This window comes from Suncus etruscus, chromosome 11 (genome assembly GCF_024139225.1).
Source record: "Suncus etruscus isolate mSunEtr1 chromosome 11, mSunEtr1.pri.cur, whole genome shotgun sequence".
NCBI classification, from domain to species: Eukaryota; Metazoa; Chordata; class Mammalia; order Eulipotyphla; family Soricidae; genus Suncus; species Suncus etruscus.
In genome coordinates, this window is record NC_064858.1 from 20,087,546 (window position 1) to 20,108,971 (window position 21,426).

At 38.9% G+C, this 21,426-nt stretch overlaps 1 protein-coding gene across 1 annotated transcript in view; it reads right to left on the reverse strand.

Moving 5' to 3' along the window:
- Window positions 1–604: 604 nt before the first annotated feature.
- LOC126022006 (fatty acyl-CoA reductase 2-like) overlaps window positions 605–21,426 on the reverse strand; it is a 31,962-nt gene continuing 11,140 nt past the window's right edge. The window contains exons 6-11 of the mRNA XM_049782884.1: window positions 15,207–15,325; window positions 14,137–14,204; window positions 3,732–3,909; window positions 2,825–2,954; window positions 1,422–1,549; window positions 605–767 (exon numbers count right to left, since the gene is read on the reverse strand). Coding sequence (XP_049638841.1) covers window positions 605–767; window positions 1,422–1,549; window positions 2,825–2,954; window positions 3,732–3,909; window positions 14,137–14,204; window positions 15,207–15,325 — 786 coding nt within the window. The remainder of the gene's footprint in view (window positions 768–1,421; window positions 1,550–2,824; window positions 2,955–3,731; window positions 3,910–14,136; window positions 14,205–15,206; window positions 15,326–21,426) is intronic.

A 21,426-nucleotide genomic window follows, 5' to 3' on the forward strand; every position in this document is an offset into this window, starting at 1 on the left:
GATCACCTAAAATGAACCACTTCTCTTTAGAGAAAGATTAAAATTAGCATTTCTTTTAAGTTCCCCTCCCCCATGGAATTTGCACTCCTAGCTGAATTACATCTCCTTGGAAGAGCAAAAGAAGAAAGGCCCAATGACTTCATGAAAAAAAGGAAACCCATGAGATTTGCAAGGAATTTTGGAATGCAAAGCATTCTCAAGTTAGACAAAGTTTAATTTAAAGACTTTTGACTAAAAACAATATTTCCATCTGGTGGGGAGGCAGATTGGAATGGGGAACTATGTGAGGTCTGCTCAGTGTGAACTCACTTCCCTATTTTCCTCATTCGAGCTTCTGAGGAGGTGAAGGCATTCCTTTGTGTGCCATGAACGTGAACCTCTGCAATAGATATGCATAAATTATGTCGGCTTTTCCTAGAATACATCTTGCTTAGGGGCTAGATATGAGCAAAGTGATGAATTAGGTGTAAATGTGTGACTATGCTTTGGGTCAGGTGAACTCACATGTGTTCTTTACTTAATGATTTTGAGCACAGCCATGTTTTGGTTTTCTGCTAGAGAGGTATCAGGGTTGTAAATTAACAGAAGACATTATCAGAGCCGCTTAGATCTTGAATGGAGAGGATTCCCATAAGTAAGTGAGGAGCTTGTCGCCGCAGTTTACAAAGAAGAACCAAGTGTTTTGCACTACCTGAGAGTGTGTGATAAGAAGGTACCAGGTGAGGAGGACAAGGGCTGCTTTGAAGAGGTACTGCATGTTCCAGAGCCTAGGAGCAGACATGGCCAACATCAGAACAGGAGTTTTGCCCTTGCTATGACAAGCAGGCAGTGCCTACTAGCATTTTGATTTTCTATCTTCTAATACAAACAAAATTCCAGCTAAATAGCCAGATTTCTATATTAATCTTCCAACAAGTCCTTTCCTTATCCTTATCTCTACTAAAATATTAACAGTGCTAAAGGTCTTAGACTGCAACTCAGAATTCCTCTAATATTTATTACATGCAAATTACTTCCATAGTTCCCAACACCAAATAAAAGCTCTTTCACTGTTCTTTCTCTCAGCATCCAACATGTTCCTTCTGGACTAATAATGGGGGAAAGAGAGTTCATGCAGGGGAGGATTGGAAGAATGAAGAAAGCTGTGCCCACATGACCTCATACAGTTGAAACTTTCCTTTTCTTTGCCATTTACTTTCACATAACTGTGCTAAGAAACAACTTTATTCATATCTGAGTCCTGTACTTGCTTGCTTTATGTTGCATTAGGTGTTTTAATAAGAAAAAAATGCTGCCACTAGGGAGGTTTCCATGGCAACATGTCACATGGACAGGAGCCCTAATCATCCTATCTACTTCTTGTTGGGTTTAACACCAGCCATAGGATAAATCCTCCACAAAAATTAACCAATAGTACTCACTTTTTCAAGTGTTCCTTGGCTTTGGGGATTCCAGACATATCCTCTTTCAGTAAGTATTGCTTCACTCCAATAACATAATTTTCAATGTATTCTAGCCAGTCCAACTGGCGCACATCAAAATTAAACACCTGAAAGGCAAAACTAAGCTGTGCATATCCAGCAGCCACTCTTAGATGGCCACCTCATCCATTGGGCAGCATCTACTCACATGAGGGACAATCCATGTACAAGACAGGTTGGTTCCCTGCAAAGAATGCCCAAGTGGTTATTTCAGTCAGTTCACTTAAACTTGTATCAGGCAAACATGTCATCTTTAGGAAGTTGTGAGGAAATAAATGGAACCATTTATAGAGTCAAAGGATTACATTTTTGATGGGGTACAGTAGCTAAAGTGTTTGCCTTGAAGACAACAGAGTTTAATTCCCTTATTGAACTTCAAATGGTTTCCAGAGAACTGTTGGGTGTAACAATCCCTCTTCTACTGCTCAAATTAAAAACATTAAAGTAATAGGATAAAACTTGGAGATCAAAACAGATAATGTATTGTTTTACCCTTGAACAATATTGGTGTGTCTTATTAGTGAGAATGTAAACTGGTACAACCATCTTGGAAAACAGCTTGAGGACTGTCCCCTGCATCCCTGATTCAAAAGTAAAAAAATACCATAGCATCCAAAAATTCTGGGCACTTAATTGAGAGCAAGAAAGAACATTGGGAACCATTACTTGGACCTGTGCTCACTGCAGCAGCAGCAATGGTAGTGAGAGTACAGGTTAACTGTTCCTAGTGAAGGACACATTAGCCACTATGGAAGACCATAGTGTGCTAAAAGGAGCTGAGTGGCATCACTACAGGGTTCATAGTTACTGATGTCAGGTGCCATGGAAATTAAACTCCAGTTTTGAGAGAAAAATGTCCACCATCCAAATAGCTCAACAGTAGATTAATCAGGGGGACCATGACACTGACCATGACACATGCACCTACCTGTTGGGTCTTGTCATGTCAATAAGCCAGTGTCACTTCAACAGAAGGAATCAACCAAGGTTGATGTGCAGAGTAGCATATGTGAAGTGTCAATAGTATAAAATATCCAGTGATAGCTTTGAGAAGGCAGGGAAGGTTTGGTTAGATTTGGGACTGCATTCATCTTCCTTTTTGACCAAAGAGCAAGTGGCAAGGTATTATTAGCTTCGAAAGATACCATCACAGAATCAAGATGGCGGAAGGGGCACCTGTACTCAGTTGGATACCTGATTGGTGCTGTAGGGAAGGACAGTTATAGCCCTTGGCCTGCAGGTAAGCATTGAGTGGTAGCCCCTTTCAATGGCCAGGCCACTTCCTTAGTGGGGTGTAGAGACTCAGGATCTCCTCGAGTATCCCACCCATGGTATGCACTTACTTGTTGGTCCTCAGGGCTCAACTCTGCCATCAGCATCTCTGTGTTTTTCATGCTCCACTCCCAGCAGTGGGTCCAAAAGTACTCCAACATTGAAATTGTTTTCAGAATGCGGTTCATGATATTCAGGATTCTGTGAGGTAGCAATGAGAGACAACTCAGTACCAGATTGAAACTCAGTGTAGCCACTGAACCAAAAACAAACTATGCAGTCCAAGGGCACTGGGCACTATTAACACCCTAGTGTGGCTAATGAAATGTCACTAGACTTCAACTTTGAATCAATCATTGCTGAGGACTAAGCCCCAACACAGCCCTGCCCACAGATCCCCACTCAGTCCCCAACACTGATCCAAGCACATGAATCATCGTTCCCACTCACAGGGCCTGCCCATTTATCTGTAGAAGCTGCTGTCAGGTCTTCAAGTATTTGTGACAAGGAAAGTGAGGTCCAACTACTGTTCCCTGAGATGAACACTGAGACCATTATCAGGTGTCTAGCACACACAGAGGTACTCATCTGTGGGCCTGGGTCACAGGACTTAACATTTCTAGATCCTGGCTCCAGCCATGGGACAAGGAATCATGAGTGTCTCGCAGCTAGACATGGGCAGGCAGGGTCCATGTGCTAGTCCAGCAAGCTCACATCTCCACCTTGTCCATTCACCCCACTTACTCTTTTGTAAACTGAGATCATAGGACCCCCCAGGTGCAGCAAGAGCCAGTGAGACTTATGTACAGGCCATCACTATTCCCCAGTAATCACAGGTCTTGGGTGGCCCCTAGCACTAGTCTTCTTCCTGACAGCAGGCCTGAGGTGTGTCATGTAAGGCTCTCTTCCTCTGCCCAGGGTATCCCCAAATGTCTCTGTCTATGGACAGTGTGCCTATGCAGGATATTAGTCACTCACCGGGGCTTCCTGCCTGTGAGCAGCAGGAACAGGTCGTAAATTGCTGCGGGTCCCCAGTGGTTGACAGCATTCCAGTACTCTATGAAAAAAGTGCTGGTGCTGGTGTTGAAGCTGACATTGGGTATTCTGAAAGCTCGCTCCAAGGGGACTTTCTTTAAGGTGGCCATGAACTGCACACCTGGTAATAGAGACAGTCTATGAAGAGCCCCTGAATGCAGTCAAGAATGAAGTCTGTATGCAGACACTTCCTTGGAGCTCCAGTACTGTTTAGTCCCTGAGCATGGCCAGGAGTGTGCAAACATATCTAATATTATCAGTCCCAATTTTTATCTTGTGGGAAGGGTTGGGGCTCACCCAGTGGGATCAGAGGTCACTTATTTTGGTGCTGAGTGACTGTATTTGGTGCTGGTGATGAAAGTGGAGCCTTTACTATTTGGCCCTCTCAAAAAATATTAAAATGATTGTGCTAGATGAGTGAGCAGACAAAAGCCAAGAGGAAGATTAAAAATGGTATCTGTAGGTAGGAAAACAGCACAAGTAGTACAGCCTGGCCTGCATGAGGCCATGAGTCCAAATCATGCACACTGTCCCAGTACCAATGTCCTGAGGAATATTTGTGGATTGGGGATTCTATTAAAAAGGAATTTCAGGAACTTGAAATCTTCTCTTTGAGCAGCAACAAAAGAAAAGGACTCAGTCAACACAGGAAGTATCTGAACATGGTCCCCTCTTTAGAGCAGTGTCTTCTCCCATGAACAAAGCAGTGCTCCTGAGCAGCAATACTAGCTCCACTGCTCTGCCACAGAATTCCTTTCTCCTTCAAATGAGGAGCATTTGGCACTGTCAAAGCAGAAGTCAGTCTCTGTTTCTCTGAGTTCTGTCTGTCTGACTCTCTTCTTTTTTTTATCCCTCCCTCCCAACTCTACTTTCTTTCTCTTTTCTCCTTTCTCTGCCTTGCTCTTTTTTCTCTCCTCCCTCTCATTTACATATTATTTTTAGTGCAATGACTATTTTCCTGCCCTGTATCCTTTGCCCACACATCCACAGAACCCCTATGTGACTCTTTACAAGCACAGACAGCAAGAACTTCTGGTCTGGCCAGTTATTTCAGAATGTTCCAGAAAGCCAAGTGCTATGGAACAATTTCTATATTTTGGGAGCTTAAATATCATGTGTGTCTAATGATGTCTTTCATCATAAGTGGTATTTTAATTCAGTGACTAACATAAAGGAGGTTTATTTTTGTTACCCTTTTTTCCAGAGTCAGGTGAATAAATGACTTCAATAACTGGCTTGCTGATCTAAAGAATTTGGATGCAGGGCATTTCCCTTTCTTTTTCTTTTATTTAAACACCTTGATTACATACATGATTGTGTTTGGGTTTCAGTCATAAAAGGAACACCACCCATCACCAGTGCAACATTCCCATCACCCATGTCCCAAATCTCCCTCCTCCCCACCCGACCCCTGCCTGTACTCTAAACAGGCTCTGCATTTCCCTCATACATTCTCAATATTAGGACAGTTCAAAATGTAGTTATTTCTCTAACTAAACTCATCACTCTTTGTGGTGAGCTTCCTGAGGTGAGCTGGAACTTCCAGCTCTTTTCTCTTTTGTGTCTGAAATTTATTATTGCAAGAATGTCTTTCATTTTTCTTAAAACCCATAGATGAGTGAGACCATTCTGCGTTTCTCTCTCTCTCTCTCTCTGACTTATTTCACTCAGCATAATAGATTCTGTGTACATCCATGTATAGGAAAATTTCATGACTTCATCTCTCCTGACAGCTGCATAATATTCCATTGTGTATATGTACCACAGTTTCTTTAGCCATTCGTCTGTTGAAGGGCATCTTGGTTGTTTCCAGAGTCTTGCTATGGTAAATAGTGCTGCAATGAATATAGGTGTAAGGAAGGGATTTTTGTATTGTATTTTTGTGTTCTTAGGGTATATTCCTAGGAGTGGTATAGCTGGATCGTATGGGAGCTCGATTTCCAGTTTTTGGAGGAATCTCCATATTGCTTTCCATAAAGGTTGAAATAGACGGCATTTCCACCAGCAGTGGATAAGGGTTCCTTTCTCTCCACATCCCCGCCAGCACTGTTTGTTCTCATTCTTTGTGATGTGTGCCATTCTCTGTGGTGTGAGGTGGTATCTCAGTGTTGTTTTGATTTGCATATCCCTGATGATTAGTGATGTGGAACATTTCTTCATGTGTCTTTTGGCTATTTGTATTTCTTCTTTGTCAAAGTGTCTGTTCATTTCTTCTCCCCAATTTTTGATGGGATTAGATGTTTTTTCTTGTAAATTTCTGTCAGTGCCTTGTATATTTTAGAGATTAGCCCCTTATCTGATGGATATTGGGTAAATAGTTTCTCCCACTCAGTGGGTGGCTCTTGTATCCTGGGCACTATTTCCTTTGAGGTGCAGAAGCTTCTCAACTTAATATATTCCCATCTGTTAATCTCTGCTTTCACTTGCTTGGAGAGTGCAGTTTCCTCCTTGAAGATGCCTGTAGTCTCAATGTCCTGGAGAGTTTTGCCTATGTGTTGTTCTATATATCTTATGGTTTGGGGTCTGATATCGATGTCTTTAATCCATTTGGATTTTACCTTCGTACATTATGTTAGCTGGGGGTCTAAGTTTAATTTTTTGCAAGTGGCTAGCCAGTTGTGCCAACACCACTTGTTGAAGAGGCTTTCTTTGCTCCATTTAGGATTTCCTGCTCCTTTATCAAAAATTAGGTGATTGTATGTCTGGGGAACATTTTCTGAGTATTCAAGCCTATTCCACTGATCTGAGGGTCTGTCCTTATTCCAATACCATGCTGTTTTGATAACTATTGCTTTGTAGTAAAGTTTAAAGTTGGGGAAAGTAATTCCTCCCATATTCTTTTTCCCAATGACTGCTTCAGCTATTCTAGGGTGTTTATTGTTCCAAATAAATTTCAAAACTGCCTGATCCACTTCTTTTAAGAATGTAATGGGTATCTTTAGAGGGATAGCGTTGAATCTGTATAATGCCTTGGGGAGTATTGCCATTTTGATGATGTTAATCCTGCCAATCCATGAGCAGGGTATGTGTTTCCATTTCCGCGTGTCCTCTCTTATTTCTTGGAGCAGAGTTTTATAGTTTTCTTTGTATAGGTCCTTCACATTTTTAGTCAAGTTGATTCCAAGATATTTGAGTTTGTGTGGCACTATTGTGAATGGGGTTGTTTTCTTAATGTCCATTTCTTCCTTATTACTATTGGTGTATAGAAAGGCCATTGATTTTTGTGTGTTGATTTTGTAGCCTGCCACCTTGCTATATGAGTCTATTGTTTCTAGAAGCTTTTTGGTAGAGTCTTTAGGGTTTTCTAAGTAGAGCATCATGTCATCTGCAAACAGTGAGAGCTTGACTTCTTCCTTTCCTATCTGGATTCCCTTGATATCTTTTTCTTGCCTAATCGCTATAGCAAGTACTTCCAGTGCTATGTTGAATAGGAGTGGTGAGAGAGGACAGCCTTGTCTTGTGCCAGAATTTAGAGGGAAGGCTTTTAGTTTTTCTCCATTGAGGATAATATTTGCCACTGGCTTGTGGTAGATGGCCTTAACTATATTGAGAAAGGTTCCTTCCATTCCCATCTTGCTGAGAGTTTTGATCAAGAATGGGTGTTGGACCTTATCAAATGCTTTTCTGCATCTATTGATATGATCATGTGGTTTTTATTTTTCTTGTTGTTGATGTTGTGTATTATGTTGATAGACTTACAGATGTTAAACCATCCTTGCATTCCTGGGATGAAACCTACTTGATCGTAGTAGATGATCTTCTTAATGAGGTATTGAATCATATTTGCCAGGATTTTGTTGAGGATCTTTGCATCTGCATTCATCAGCAATATTGGTCTATAATTTTCTTTTTTCGTAGCATCTCTGTCTGGTTTAGGTATCAAGGTGATGTTGGCTTCATAAAAGCTATTTGGGAGTGTTTCCACTTGTTCAATTTCATGAAAGAGTCTTGCCAGGATTGGTAGTTGTTCCTCTTGAAAGTTTGATAGAATTCATTAGTGAATCCATCTGGGCCTGGGCTTTTGTTTTTGGGTAGACTTTTGATTACTGTTTTAATTTCATCAATGGTGATGGGGGTGTTTAGATATGCTACATCCTCTTCTTTCAACCGTGGAAGATTATAAGAGTCCAAGAATTTATCCATTTCTTCCAGGTTCTCATTTTTAGTGGCATAGAGTTTTTTAAAGTAGTTTCTGATTACCCTTTGAATCTCTGTCATATCAGTAGTGATTTCTCCTTTTTCATTCCTAATATGAGTTATCACGTTTCTCTCTTTCTCTTTCTTTGTTAGGTTTGCCAGTGGTCTATCAATCTTATTTATTTTTTCAAAGAACCAACATCTGCTTTCGTTGATCTTTTGGACTGTTTTTTGGGTTTCCACTTCGTTGATTTCTGCTCTCAGCTTTGTTATTTTCTTCTGTCTTCCTATTTTTGGGTCCTTTTGTTGAGTATTTTCTAGTTCTATTAGCTGTGTCATTAAGCTACTCAGGTAAGCTCCTTCTTCCTTCCTGATGTGTGCTTGCAAAGCTATAAATTTTCCTCTCAGTACTGCTTTTGCTGTGTCCCATAAGTTCTGATAGTTTGTGTCTTTATTGTCATTTGTTTCCAGGAACCTTTTGATTTCCTCCTTGATTTCATCTCGGACCCACTGGTTATTGAGTATGAGGTTGTTTAACTTCCAGGTGTTAAAGTGTTTCTTCTGAGTCCCTTTGGAATTCACAAATAATTTCAGAGCCTTGTGGTCAGCGAAGGTAGTCTGAAAAATTTCTATCCTCTTGATCTTATGGAGGTATGTTTTATGTGCCAGCATGTAGTCTATCCTGGAGAATGTCCCATGTACATTGGAGAAGAATGTTTATCCGGGTTTCTGGGGATGGAGTGTCCTATATATATCCACTAGGCCTCTTTCTTCCATTTCTCTCCTCAGGTCTAGTATATTCTTGTTGGGTTTCAGTCTGGTTGACCTATCCAATGTTGACAAAGCAGTGTTGAGGTCCCCCACAATTATTGTGTTGCTATTGATATTGTTTTTCAGATTTGTCAACAGTTATTTTAAATACTTTGCTGGCCCCTCATTTGGTGCATATATGTTTAGGAGAGTTATTTCTTCCTGCTCTACATACCCCTTGATTAATATAAAATGTCCATCTTTGTCCCTTACAACCTTCCTGAGTATAAAGTTTGCATTATCTGATATTAGTATGACCACTCCAGCTTTTTTATGAGTGTTGTTTGCTTGGATAATTTTTCTCCAGCCTTTTATTTTGAGTCTATGTTTGTTCTGACTATTCAGGTGCGTTTCTTGTAGGCAGCAGAAGGTTGGATTGAGTTTTTTGATCCATGTAGCCACTCTTTGTCTCTTAAGTGGTGCATTTAGTCCATTGATGTTGAGAGAAAGAATTGTCCTGGGATTTAATGCCATCTTTATATCGAAATTTGGTGTGTCTTTTGGTTAGTCTTGTTTTAAATTAGGTCTTTCAGTTTTTCTCTTAAGACTGGTTTTGAGTCTATAAAGTTTCTGAGCTGTTTTTTGTCTGTGAAACCATGTATTCTTCCGTCAAACCGGAAAGTGAATTTTGCTGGGTACAGTATTCTAGGTGAAGCATTCATTTCATTCAGTCTTGTCACAATATCCCACCACTGCTTTCTGGCATTGAGTGTTTCTGGTGACAGGTCTGCTGTAAATCTCAAGGATGCTTGCTTGAATGTAATTTCCCCTTTTGATCTTGCTGTTTTCAGAATTCTGTCTCTATCTGTGGGATTTGTCATTGTGACTAGGATGTGCCTTGGGGTGGTTTTTTTTGGGTCTCTTTTGGTTGGTACTCTTCGAGCATGCAGGATTTGATCACATATATTCTTTAGCTCTGGGAGTTTCTCTTGAATGATGTTTTTGACCGTTGATTCTTCCTGGAAATTTTCTTCCTGGGTCTCTGGGACTCCAATGATTCTTAAGTTGTTTCTGTTGATCTTATTATAGACTTCTATTTTCATCTGTTCCCATTCTTTGACTAATTTTTCCATTGTCTGTTCATTTGCTTTAAGGTTTTTTCCCAATGTCTCCTGCTGTATGGAATTGTTATGTATCTCATCTTCCACAGCACCAAGTCTATTCTCAGCTTCTGATACCCTGTCCCAGAGCTTATCCATTTTGTCATTCACTTAGTTTACTGACTTTTTCAGGCCTGTTAGTTGACATGTTATTTCAGTTTGGAGTTTTGTGATTTCTGTCTTCATATTTTCTTGATTCTTATTAGTGTTCTGTTCTACTCTATTCATGGTTTCTTTGAGTTCTTTGAGCATATTCCATATTGCTACTCTAAAGTCCTTATCTGAGAGATTGATTAATTGGTTGGTCGTTACCTGGTCATCAGACTTGTCATCTTCATTCTCTATGTCTGATGCTGGCCTGCGTTGTTTCCCCATTGTCACACTTGTATTGTGGGTTTTTCTACGTGTTGTGGTGGTATTCATTGGTTATATGATGCAGGCAGCACACTTCTCTGGCTCCGCCCTTTCTGGATGGGCCTGCTTGCCTCCAAGGTAGGGAGTCCTCCGTGGATGAAGCCTCACACAGGATCAAATCTTAGGCCTGAGCACGCAGCAGAGAAGACAGTCTGGAGAGAAGTTCTTGCTTCTGTGATTCAACACAGTTCTTAGTGTGTTTTTTTTTCTTCTTGTGATGGTGTTATTTTTTTAGAAAGAGTGCACGGCTGCGTAGCGAAGTGGAGCTAAGTGCCTTCTGGAGCCTCTTTTCAGCCCACTCTCAAGAGGTTCACGCAGCAGTATAGTAGAGAGACACACACAGGCAGCACTCACAGTTTTTCACAGTCGGGACCCACTGGACAGGCGTAGTTTTCACTCGCTTGCTTGGCAGCTTCAGAATGCTGTATTTTTGGGGTCGCTTCCCAAGACTCTGAGGAGAGTTGCTGGGTAGCTTCAGTTTTTGGGGGGTTTGCTTCCCAGGGCTCTGAGGTGAGCTTCCAGAGTTCAGGAAAGACAGAGAAGAGTAGGACAGGGCTCCCTTCAGGTCCTCAGTTTCCTCAGAAGGAGCACAGCCGGGTGGAGACTCTGCAGGTAGAGCAATCAGCACTCTGCCTGGAAACCCCCACATCCAGCCATTTCTTACTCACTCACTTGCTGGGTAGCTTCAGTTTTTTTGGAGTTCGCTTCCCAGTGCTCTGAGGAGAGCTTCCAGAGTTCAGGAAAGTCAGAGAAGAGTAGGACAGGGCTCCCTTCAGGTCCTCAGTTTCCTCAGAAGAAGCACAGCCGGGTGGAGACTCTGCAGGTAGAGCAATCAGCACTCTGCCTGGAAACCCCCACATGCAGCCATTTCTTACTCACTCACTGGCTCGCTGGCTAGCTTCCGAATGTAGTTTCTTTGGGGTTCGCTTCCCAGGGCTCTGAGGAGAGCTTCCAGAGTTCAGGAAAGACAGAGAAGAGTAGGACAGGGCTCCCTTCAGGTGCTCAGTTTCTGGCTCGCTGGGTAGTTTCCAAATGTAGTTTCTTTGGGGTTCGCTTCCCAGGGCTCTGAGGTGAGCTTCCAGAGTTCAGGAAAGACCACATTTCACTTTCTTTAAACCTCAAATATAAGGCAAGTGCCGTAACCACTATAATATCCCTCCAGCCCATTAATTTAACTCTTATTTTTTTGTGTGTTTTAGGGTCGCACTCAGCAATGCTGAGGGCTTACACCTCTCTCTATGCTCAGGAGTCAATCCTGACAGTGCTCAGAGGACCATATGTGGTAAAGAGGACTGATCATGTGTCAACCACATGCAAATTAAGTGTACTAACATTCTGGCCTGTAATTTCATTTTTAATTTTAATTTTTTTTCTGGCCACACATAGTAGTGCTCAGGGTTTATTCCTGGCTCTGTGCTCAGAAATCACTCCTGGTAGGGACCATATGTGGTGCCGGGAATAGTACCCAGATTGGCTGCATGCAAGGAAAATGCTCTACCTGCTGTTCTATTGTTCCTGCCAATGTAATTTCATTTTAAAATAACTGCAGGGTAAGAACAATTGCAGGATTGAAAGGCATATTCTAGAAAACAGAACTATTTTTGGGGAGGTGGGTTTGGCCACACCCGGTGATGCTTGGGGATTACTCCTGGTTATGAGCTCAGAAATGTCTCCTGGCTTAGGGGTCCATATGGGTCTCCAGGTATCGAACTGTAGTCCATCCTAGGCTAGTGCGTGCAAGGCAGACACCATACCACTTGTGCCACCACTCCGTCCCCAGAAAACAGAACTTTTTAAATGCATACTTATCTAAACAAGAGCTTAATGATTTAACATTTTGAAATATTATTATTTTTTTAAATTTTTTCTTCCTTCCATTTTATACACAGCAGTGGGTTACCCTAGAAAATAGTTTTAAATACTGTTGTTTTCTACTTTTCTTTTTTAAAAGTGATATTGCATTGCAGTGATATATTTGAGCTATATAAAGTTATAATTCTACATAATTATTTATCTCATAATATTTTTCCTACAAATCTAGCTTCAACACACACCTTTGAAACAACCTTATATTATTATTCTTTTTTTAGTTAGATGCATATAATTTTATGCTATATTTATTGTTCTTCTGTCTTGTCTTAAAGTAGATTTTTTAGTTTTTTTTAAGGCTGGTTTTGAGTCTGTAAAATTTCTGAGCATTTTTTTATCATATTTATACTTCCTTCAAACTGGAAAATGAATCATGCTGGGTGGAGTATTCTAAGCGAAACATTTATTTCTTTGAGTTCTGTCACTATATCCCACCATTGCCATCTAGCCTTGAGGGTTTCTTGTGACAGATCTTCTGTAAATCTTAAGGATGCTCCTTTGACTGTAATTTCTCTTTCTGATCTTGCTGCTCTCAGTATTCTATCCCTAACTGTGGGATTTGTCATTGTGACTAGGAGGTGTCTTGGGGTGCTTTACTTCAGGTCTCTTCTAACTGGTACTTTTCAGTCATGCAGTCTTGGTTGCATGCAGTCTTTAGCTCTGTAATGATGTCCTTGACTGTTGATTCTTCGTGGGGATTATCTTCCTGTGTCTGGGATTCCAATGATTCATATGTTGTTTTTGTTTAATTTAGCAAAGGCTTTTATCTTTTTCATTTGGGGCACACATTCTCATTTATTTATTTTTTAATAATATTTTTTATTTAAACACCTTGGTTACAAAAATGATTCTGGTTGGGTTTCAGTCATATAAGAGGACACCCCCTATCACCAGTGCACTATTCCCACCACCAATGTCCCAAATATCCCTCCTCCCCACACTGCCCCTACCTGTACTCTAGACAGGCTTTCTATTTCCCTCATACATTCTCATTGTTAGGATAGTTCACAATGTAGTTATTTCTCTAACTAAACTGATCACTCTTTGTGGTGAGGTTCATGAAGTGGGTTGTAACTTCCAACCCTCCTCTCTTTTGTCTCTGAAAATTATTGCAAGAATGTCTTTTATTTTTCTTAAAACCCATAGATGAGTGAGAAAAGGCTTCTATTTTATCTGTTCATGCTCTTTGAGTATTTTTCTCATTGTCTAAATATTTGCTTTAAGGCTCTTTTCCAATATCTTTTATTGTATAGAGTTGTTATGCATCTCATATTCCAGCTCACTGATTCTATACTCAGCTGCTGTTACTCCATTGCAGAGGCTTTTCATTGAGGTTTTCATTTCATCTACCAAGGTTTTCAGAGAGTTAAAAATCTCTCCTTTGTGCCCAAGCACACAGCAGGAATCAGACTATATCCTTTGTGGGTGGAGATAGCCTACTTTGATGACGTGCCCTGCGGAAAATTTTTTACAATGAGAACTTGCACAGCTGCCTTGCGGAGGAAAGCAGGGAACAGGAAACCAAGCAGGCACAAAGCAGTGATTTTTCTATTTTAAATATTATTAAAAATCAGTTTATAAATGAAAAAGAGAGGTGGCAAGCAACTTATTACCTGAAGATAGTTTATTTCTGTTCAAGTAGAAATAATGGACACTGCAGTTCCTGACAATGTCAACCACACACATCATGTATGACACTCGCTCAAATACATTGCCACATATAATCATGGGCCATATATAAACGAGGAAGCACTGCTATGTATGACACTTGATCACAGACACTGTCATAATATATAAAGGGAATCACTGTTATGTATGACACATGATCACAGACACTGCCATGGGTCAAAGTGACTGTTATTTATGAGAATTACAATGTCATATAGAGATATGGGTTCGAGGCAATACTACTAAGATGGGGTCATAGATACGGTGCCACAGATTGTGGGTCACACAAACTCAGTCACACTACCTTGAGTATTCAAACCACTAGAGCACTACTGTCTGTACAAACTTACCCATATCAGTCAACTTATAGGGGTTGAGGGCACCTGTTGTACAGTGGTAGATCTGTGTTGATTTTGGTCTGGAAAATACAGGAAAATTTATGTCAGTGAAAGGTAAAGAATGGGCAGAATGCAACAGAGTGGGCTCATGGTGCTTAGGAGTGGGACCTCCTGACACAGGGACACATGGGGACCGCACTGTGAGTGGGAGCACATGAAAGTGCTGGGTAGTGAGGATGAGCTTCCAGTACCTCCTCCTCCTCTATGGTCCTATTGGTCCTACTGCCCACACCCAGCTTAATACTAATTGATTGGAAATGCTAAAGAACTCCCTATCTACCATTACTAACAGAGGCTGTGAAAACAACTTCCATGCTGTGCAGATTTTAATTTTTTCTTTTTCTTTTTCTTTCTTTCTTTCTTTCTTTCTTTCTTTCTTTCTTTCTTTCTTTCTTTCTTTCTTTCTTTCTTTCTTTCTTTCTTTCTTTCTTTCTTTCTTTCTTTCTTTCTTTCTTTCTTTCTTTCTTTCTTTCTTTCTTTCTTTCTTTCTTTCTTCTCTTTCTTTCTTTCTTTCTTTCTTTCTTTCTTTCTTGCTTTCTTGCTTTCTTGCTTTCTTGCTTTCTTGCTTTCTTGCTTTCTTTCTTTCTTTCTTTCTTTCTTTCTTTCTTTCTTTCTTTCTTTCTTTCTTTCTTTCTTTCTTTCTTTCTTTCTTTCTTTCTTTCTTTCTTTCTTTCTTTCTTTCTTTCTTTCTTTCTTTCTTTCTTTCTTTCTTTCTTGTTCTGTTTTTTTTTTTTGGTTTTTCGGGCCACACCCATTTGATGCTCAGGGGTTACTCCTGGATAAGCACTCAGAAATCGCTCCTGGCTTGGGGGGACCATATGGGACGCTGGGGGATCTAACCGTGGTCCTTCCTTGGCTAGCGCTTGCAAGGCAGACACCTTACCTCTAGCGGCACCTCGCCGGACCCTAGCAGATTTTTTTATCTAGCTCAGAATCAGGGCATTGGCTTTGATGACTCCAGCCCCACTTGCTGAGAGGTGCCAGGAATGGGGCCCTTTATTCTCTGAGCACACACACCACACCTGTGCACCGCTGTGTACCAGCCAACAGACAAAATGAGGTTGATGACGATGTCCACTGGGATAAATTCTGTCATGCCCCTCGGAGAAACCTTCATGGAGCGGAGAAGCCCTTTACCAGCCTGTGGAGAATAGAGAACAGGACTGGACCTAGGTGCCATAGTTATGACTCTGCTGTGTATGAAATGAATATACCCTGATTATGGTCTCTGGCCCTCAACCAAACAGTGCCATGCCCGTGGGCCACACTTTCAGGAAAACAGGTCCTGGATCCTTCCACAGATTAAATATACAATTTTGGGAAGTCTTAGAAAATAAGGATGCACCTTTATAGACCATGAAGTAAGATTCACTCTGAGCACAGTCATGAAACTAAGGTAGACGGATAGAATTTCAGTAAGTTACTCTTTATCATTCAAAAGTGCCATTTCTGTACCCAGATAAGAGCACAGCCACTTTATTAGACTTCATGGCTGCACATTTCTTCCACTCAGTTATACCACAACACATTATAAACATCTATAGACTTCTTAGATTACAATAGGAAAGCAAAGCAGAACCCCACCATACTTAGTGAGAAAAGATGGTATTTCTAAAGACCCAAACTATACCAGCCAGCTACATAGCCTTTCTCATAAGGACTTTAGAAAGAGGGGAAATGTTAAGAATTTTGAAGAAACTCAAAGAAACCATGCAACGAAGACTTAAGAGGATATTAAGGTAGAAATGAGAAAACTTTAAACATATAAAATAACTAAAAAAACTTCTTAAGAAAAATGATAATCTCACTGGAAGATCTTACAATTTGAGTAGCTAATGCATTGGACAAAATAAGTGATCTTTAAGATGAGCTGTGTAATACCTACAGACAAGAGAAGCAGATGAAAAAAGACTTAAAATAAAGGAATGGCTGACAAGAGAAATTAGGGCTGAATTTAAGAAAAACAAGACAAGAATTGAAAGCACCCCAGAGGGCCAGGAGACAATCCCTATGAAGAATCAACAGCCAAAACATTGTTGAGAAGTTTCCATGGAGAGCATATGCATATCCTTTCCCTCCACATACATCCTGGAGACCTGAAATGTTCCATATAAAAGAGATACAAATAAAAATACTCCAAGACATTCTGACCAAAATGATAAAAACTATAATAGATAGAAATCTGAAAGTAGCAAAATAAAATAAGAAAATCACATACAAAGAAGAATCCTTAAGATTTACATCAGATTTACTAAAGGAAACTCTCCTGACCTAAAGACAATAGTGGGATATGGTAAAAACCTGAAACAAAGGCCTCACCAAGAATACCTACTTCAGTCAGACTGTCATTTCTATTTGAAGGAGAGATACACAACTTTACAGATAAACAACAGCTCAAGAAATTCTTAGACTCAAAAGAAATTCTTAGACTATAAAAGAAGAACTGAAGGGGCTACTGAAAGGTAAAAAAAATAAAAAAGTAAGATGACACAAATTCCATGACAATCACAGTGTAATAATTAAATGCACCAATAACTAGGCAGAATAGCACCAGATTTAAAAAAATTGAATATGATATTTTTCTGTTTGCAAGAAACACATTTGAGTAGTCAAAGCAAACACAGATTCAAAGTCAAAGGTTGGAGGACAATTCTTCAATAAAACAGCTTTTTCAAAAAGACTGGGGTGACCACACTAATATCAGACATCATAGACTTCAGGCTCAAAAATTTTATAAGAGACTGAGAGGGTAATTTCTTAATAATCAAGGGTATAAACATAAGAAAGAAATCATACTGCTAAATATATATGCATGTAATGTAGGTCAGAAAAATACTTAAAAGAATTATTAATAGCTTTGAAGAAAGACATGATTAGCACACAATAATAGTATGAGAATTTAACACTGCTCTAGCAACATCCTGATAGATCAATCAGGCTAAAACCCAACAAATATACACTTACTGGCTTTAGAAGATGAAATTGAATAGAAGGGCTAGTATATAAATAAATAAATATATGTATATATATGGCTTTTCATTCTCCAAAGTACATGTTATTCACCAATTCACATGGAACATCCTCCAAGATAGACCACATATTGGGACACAAAACATATTTTCATAAAATCATGAGCATAGAAATAGTATCTTTTCAGACCATGGTTCTTTTAAAACCATTTGAAGAAAACTAGAAAGAGAAATGGAGAAAAAACTATAACACCTAGAAATTAAACAGTAGGCCAGAAAGGAAATAAAAATTCCTGAAAACAAGAATGAGGACAAAAGTGGCCAGAATTACTGAGACACAGCAAAGTCAATATTAAGAGGAAAGTCTATAACTTTGCAAGCATTTTTCAGGAAGAAAAAAAAGCCCGTGTAAATAACCTGACTGCACAACTTAAAAAATTGGAAAATTACAACATGATCTATCATAAGGAAGAACAAAATAAATAATAAAACTTAGAGCAGAAATTAGAAGACTAGAAACCTCCCTCAAAAATCCAACAGATCAATGAAAACAAGAATTGTTTCTTTGACAATATAATCAAGGTCAATAAACAATGAGCAAGACTCACAAAGAACACTAGTAAACCATATAAGAAACCAACATTTGGACCCCACAAAAGGCACTACAGAAATCCAAAAAATCATTAGATATTACTTTGAGAACCTCTATCCATAAAATAAGAGAACTTAGAATAACTGGATAAATTCTTGGACTCCTATCATATTCCAAGGCTGAATCAAGATAATTTGGAATATCTGAACAGACCTAACAGTATCAAAAAAATTGAAATGACAACCAAAAGTCTCCAATCAAAAGCTGAGGCCCAGAAGGATTCACTTGAGAGTTCTTTTAAACTTTTAAAGAGCACCTACTGTATATCTTTTTCCTTATCAAATGCTTTCTCTGCATCTATTGATATGATCATGTGGTTTTTATAGGCTATTCCAGGAAACTGAAGAAACAGATATGTTGGCAAATAGTTTCTATGAAGCAAACATCACTATGATATAAAAAGCAGACAGATACACCACACTAAAAGAGAATTATGGGACAATATACTAGATGAAAACAGATGCAAAGACCCTCAATAAATACTAGCAAGTAAAATACAACAATCCATCAAAGAGATTATATATCATGCCCTTGTGCGATTTATCCCAATCACTCAAATGTACTTTACTCTATGCAAGTCAATCAACAGCATAAACCATGTTAGTAAAAAAAGGAAATCATTTGATCATATAAATATGTTAATGTAAAATATGATTATATCAAATATGCTCATATTAAATGTTTTCTTTAAAGCATTTGACAGGGTCTAGCACACATTCATGATAAAAATGTACAATATAGGAACTAAAGAAAAAATTTTCAATGCAAAGATATTTACCACAAGCCCATTACAAACATTATACTCAATGGGGAAAAGCCCAAAGCCTTTCCTCTAAGATCTTTAACAAGACAATATTGCCCACTCTTGCCACTTCTATTCACTGTGGTACAGGAAGTACTTGTCATCGTAGTAAAAAAAAAATAAAAAAATAAAAAAACAATATCAAGGACATCCTAGATAGGAAAGGAGAAAGTTAAGCTCTATTTGTGGATTACGTAATATTATATTTAAAGAATCCTAAAGACTACAAAAATGATTCTAAAAACAATAAATTTATATAGTAAAGCGGCAGATATAGATATGCAAAAATTCATAGCTTTCCTATGTAGAAGAAACAAAAGATAAAAGAGGTATAAAAACAATTTCATTCAAAATTGTGTCACTTAACCAATTAAATTCACTTAACAAAGTAGGAGAAAGATCTATAAAACAAAATTACAAAATACTATTTCAAGAAATAAAAGGGGACAAAGGACATGGAAACATATTCCTGCTCATGGATTTGGAAGATTAACATCATTAAAGTGTCAGTATTCCACAAAACATTATACAGATTTATGTAGTTATTATTAGTCTATATATGACATTTTTTCAAATAAATAGATCACTCCTGAAATCTATACGGAATAATGAAATTCCACAAACACCTAAAGTAATCAACAATTGATGTTTGGAAAACTTGTCTGTTTCATGCATAAAAATAAACTTAGTTATACATTATTTTTAATTTTTTAGGTTTTGGCTTTTGGGTAACACCCAGCTGTGCTCAGTGGTTACTCCTGGCTCTGAACCCAGAAATCATCCCTGGCAGGCTCATAGGATCATATGTGATGCTGGGAATTAAGCCAGGATTTGTCGGGTATTGGCTGAGTGCAAGGCAAATGCCCTATCACTGTGCTATTCCTCTGGCCTTTCAGTTATATTATAAACACAGCAATAACAGGACAAATTAAAGTTAATCAAAGACTTTGATATTAGACCTAAAATCATAAGCTACTTAGAGGAAAATGGAGTTAGGACACTCCATTACATGGAAGCTAAAAATATCTTCAAGGATGAAACACCACTGAACAAGCAAGTAGAAGCAAAGGTAAACAACTTAAGAGGTTTCTGTATCTCAAAGGAAATGGTGCTTAGGTTAAAAAGACTACCCATGGCATGGGAGAAACTATTCACCCAATACCCATCTGATAAGGGGTTAATATCTAAAATATATAAGATACTGGTAAAGCTTAACAAGAAAACAAAAATTTAATTTTATAAAAAAAATGGGCAAATGTGATGAACAGAAACTTCCTCAAAGAAATACAGGTGGCCAAAAGGCACATGAAAATTGGCTTTATATCATTAATCATCAGGATAATGCAAATCAAAACAACAATGAGATATCAGCTCACACCACAGAGATTAGCACTCACCAAAAATAATAAGAAAAACCAGTGCTGGTGCTGATAGGGGAGGAAATAATTTTCATTCACTGATGATGAGAATATCAACTGGTTCATACCTTTTGGAAAACAATGTGAACTTTAAAAAAAAAACTAGAAATTGAGTTTTATATGACCCAATAATATCATTTGTAAGAAAATAACCTAGGGACTAAAATATAATACAGAAAATCTCTCTGCACTCTTTTTATTACAGCACTCTTTACATAACCAGACGCTGAAAACAATCTAACTACACAGGAACAGATGAATTGATAAAGAAATAGTGGTACAGCTATACAATGGAATGCTAAACTGGTATTATGAAAAACTAAGTCATAAAATGTGCTTATTCATGAATGTATATGGAAAGTATCATGCTGAATGAAATGAGTCAGAGGGAGAGACAGATATAGAATATATATAATCATACTCCTTTTTAGGATATAAAAATGATAATAAAGTAATTATACCCAAAGGTAATAGCAAGAAGGGCCAATAGGACTGACTAGTTCATGGTCATAAGCTTGCACAAAGGCGGGGGGAGGTAGTTGAGGTGTAGTTAGGACACAAAGGGAACCATTATGACAATGATAACTGAAAATGAACACTCTGGACAAGAACTGGATACTGAAAGGTAGGTGAAATGTTATGCATTTCAGTAACAGTACTGCAAACCATAGTGCCTAAAATGTTAAAATGAAAAGAGTGAGTGAGGAGAAAAGGAAAACAAAAATAGATGAAAAATGAGGAGAAAGAGAAGAAACAAGAGGAGAATAAGAAGAAGGAAGAGGTTTGCCATAGAGGCAAGGCAGGCGATGGTAGGAGGGGAAACTGGGGGCATTGGTGGCAGAAAATTCGCAGTGATTATAAGATGGTGTTGAACATTGTATGATTGAAACTTATCATGAACAACTTTGTAAATATATCTCATAGTGATTCGGTTAAAAATCAAGGGAAAAAAGGTTCACTTTGAGATAATGTGAAAGCAGCAACATTCACATGGACATATCTCTGAAGGAGAGTATGAAGGACATTTGGGACAGAAACCATCATGCTGTGGCTACAGACTCATTTAATTGCTTTGAGATTTGAAACCCTAATTGGTTTTTCTTCTTAACTCTGTCAAGGACTAGACTGAGGAATATAAAGCTGATCTAATTTCTGCCACAAGAACAATCTTCATGGTTGTTATTTTAATTGCAATGCCACTTTTTTGTGCTGACTCAGGATGTCAGAAAGAGACATCCCATGTGGTGGTGGGTAGAGTGGCACAAAGGCAGAGTTTTGGAGAGCACAAGCTCCACACCCCCAATTGCAACTCTACAAATCAGGACTTCAGCCATGACCTGTCTTGTTGGCAGTAAAACCTACCAGCAACTCAAGGGCCTGGATCAGGCCTATGATCCACCA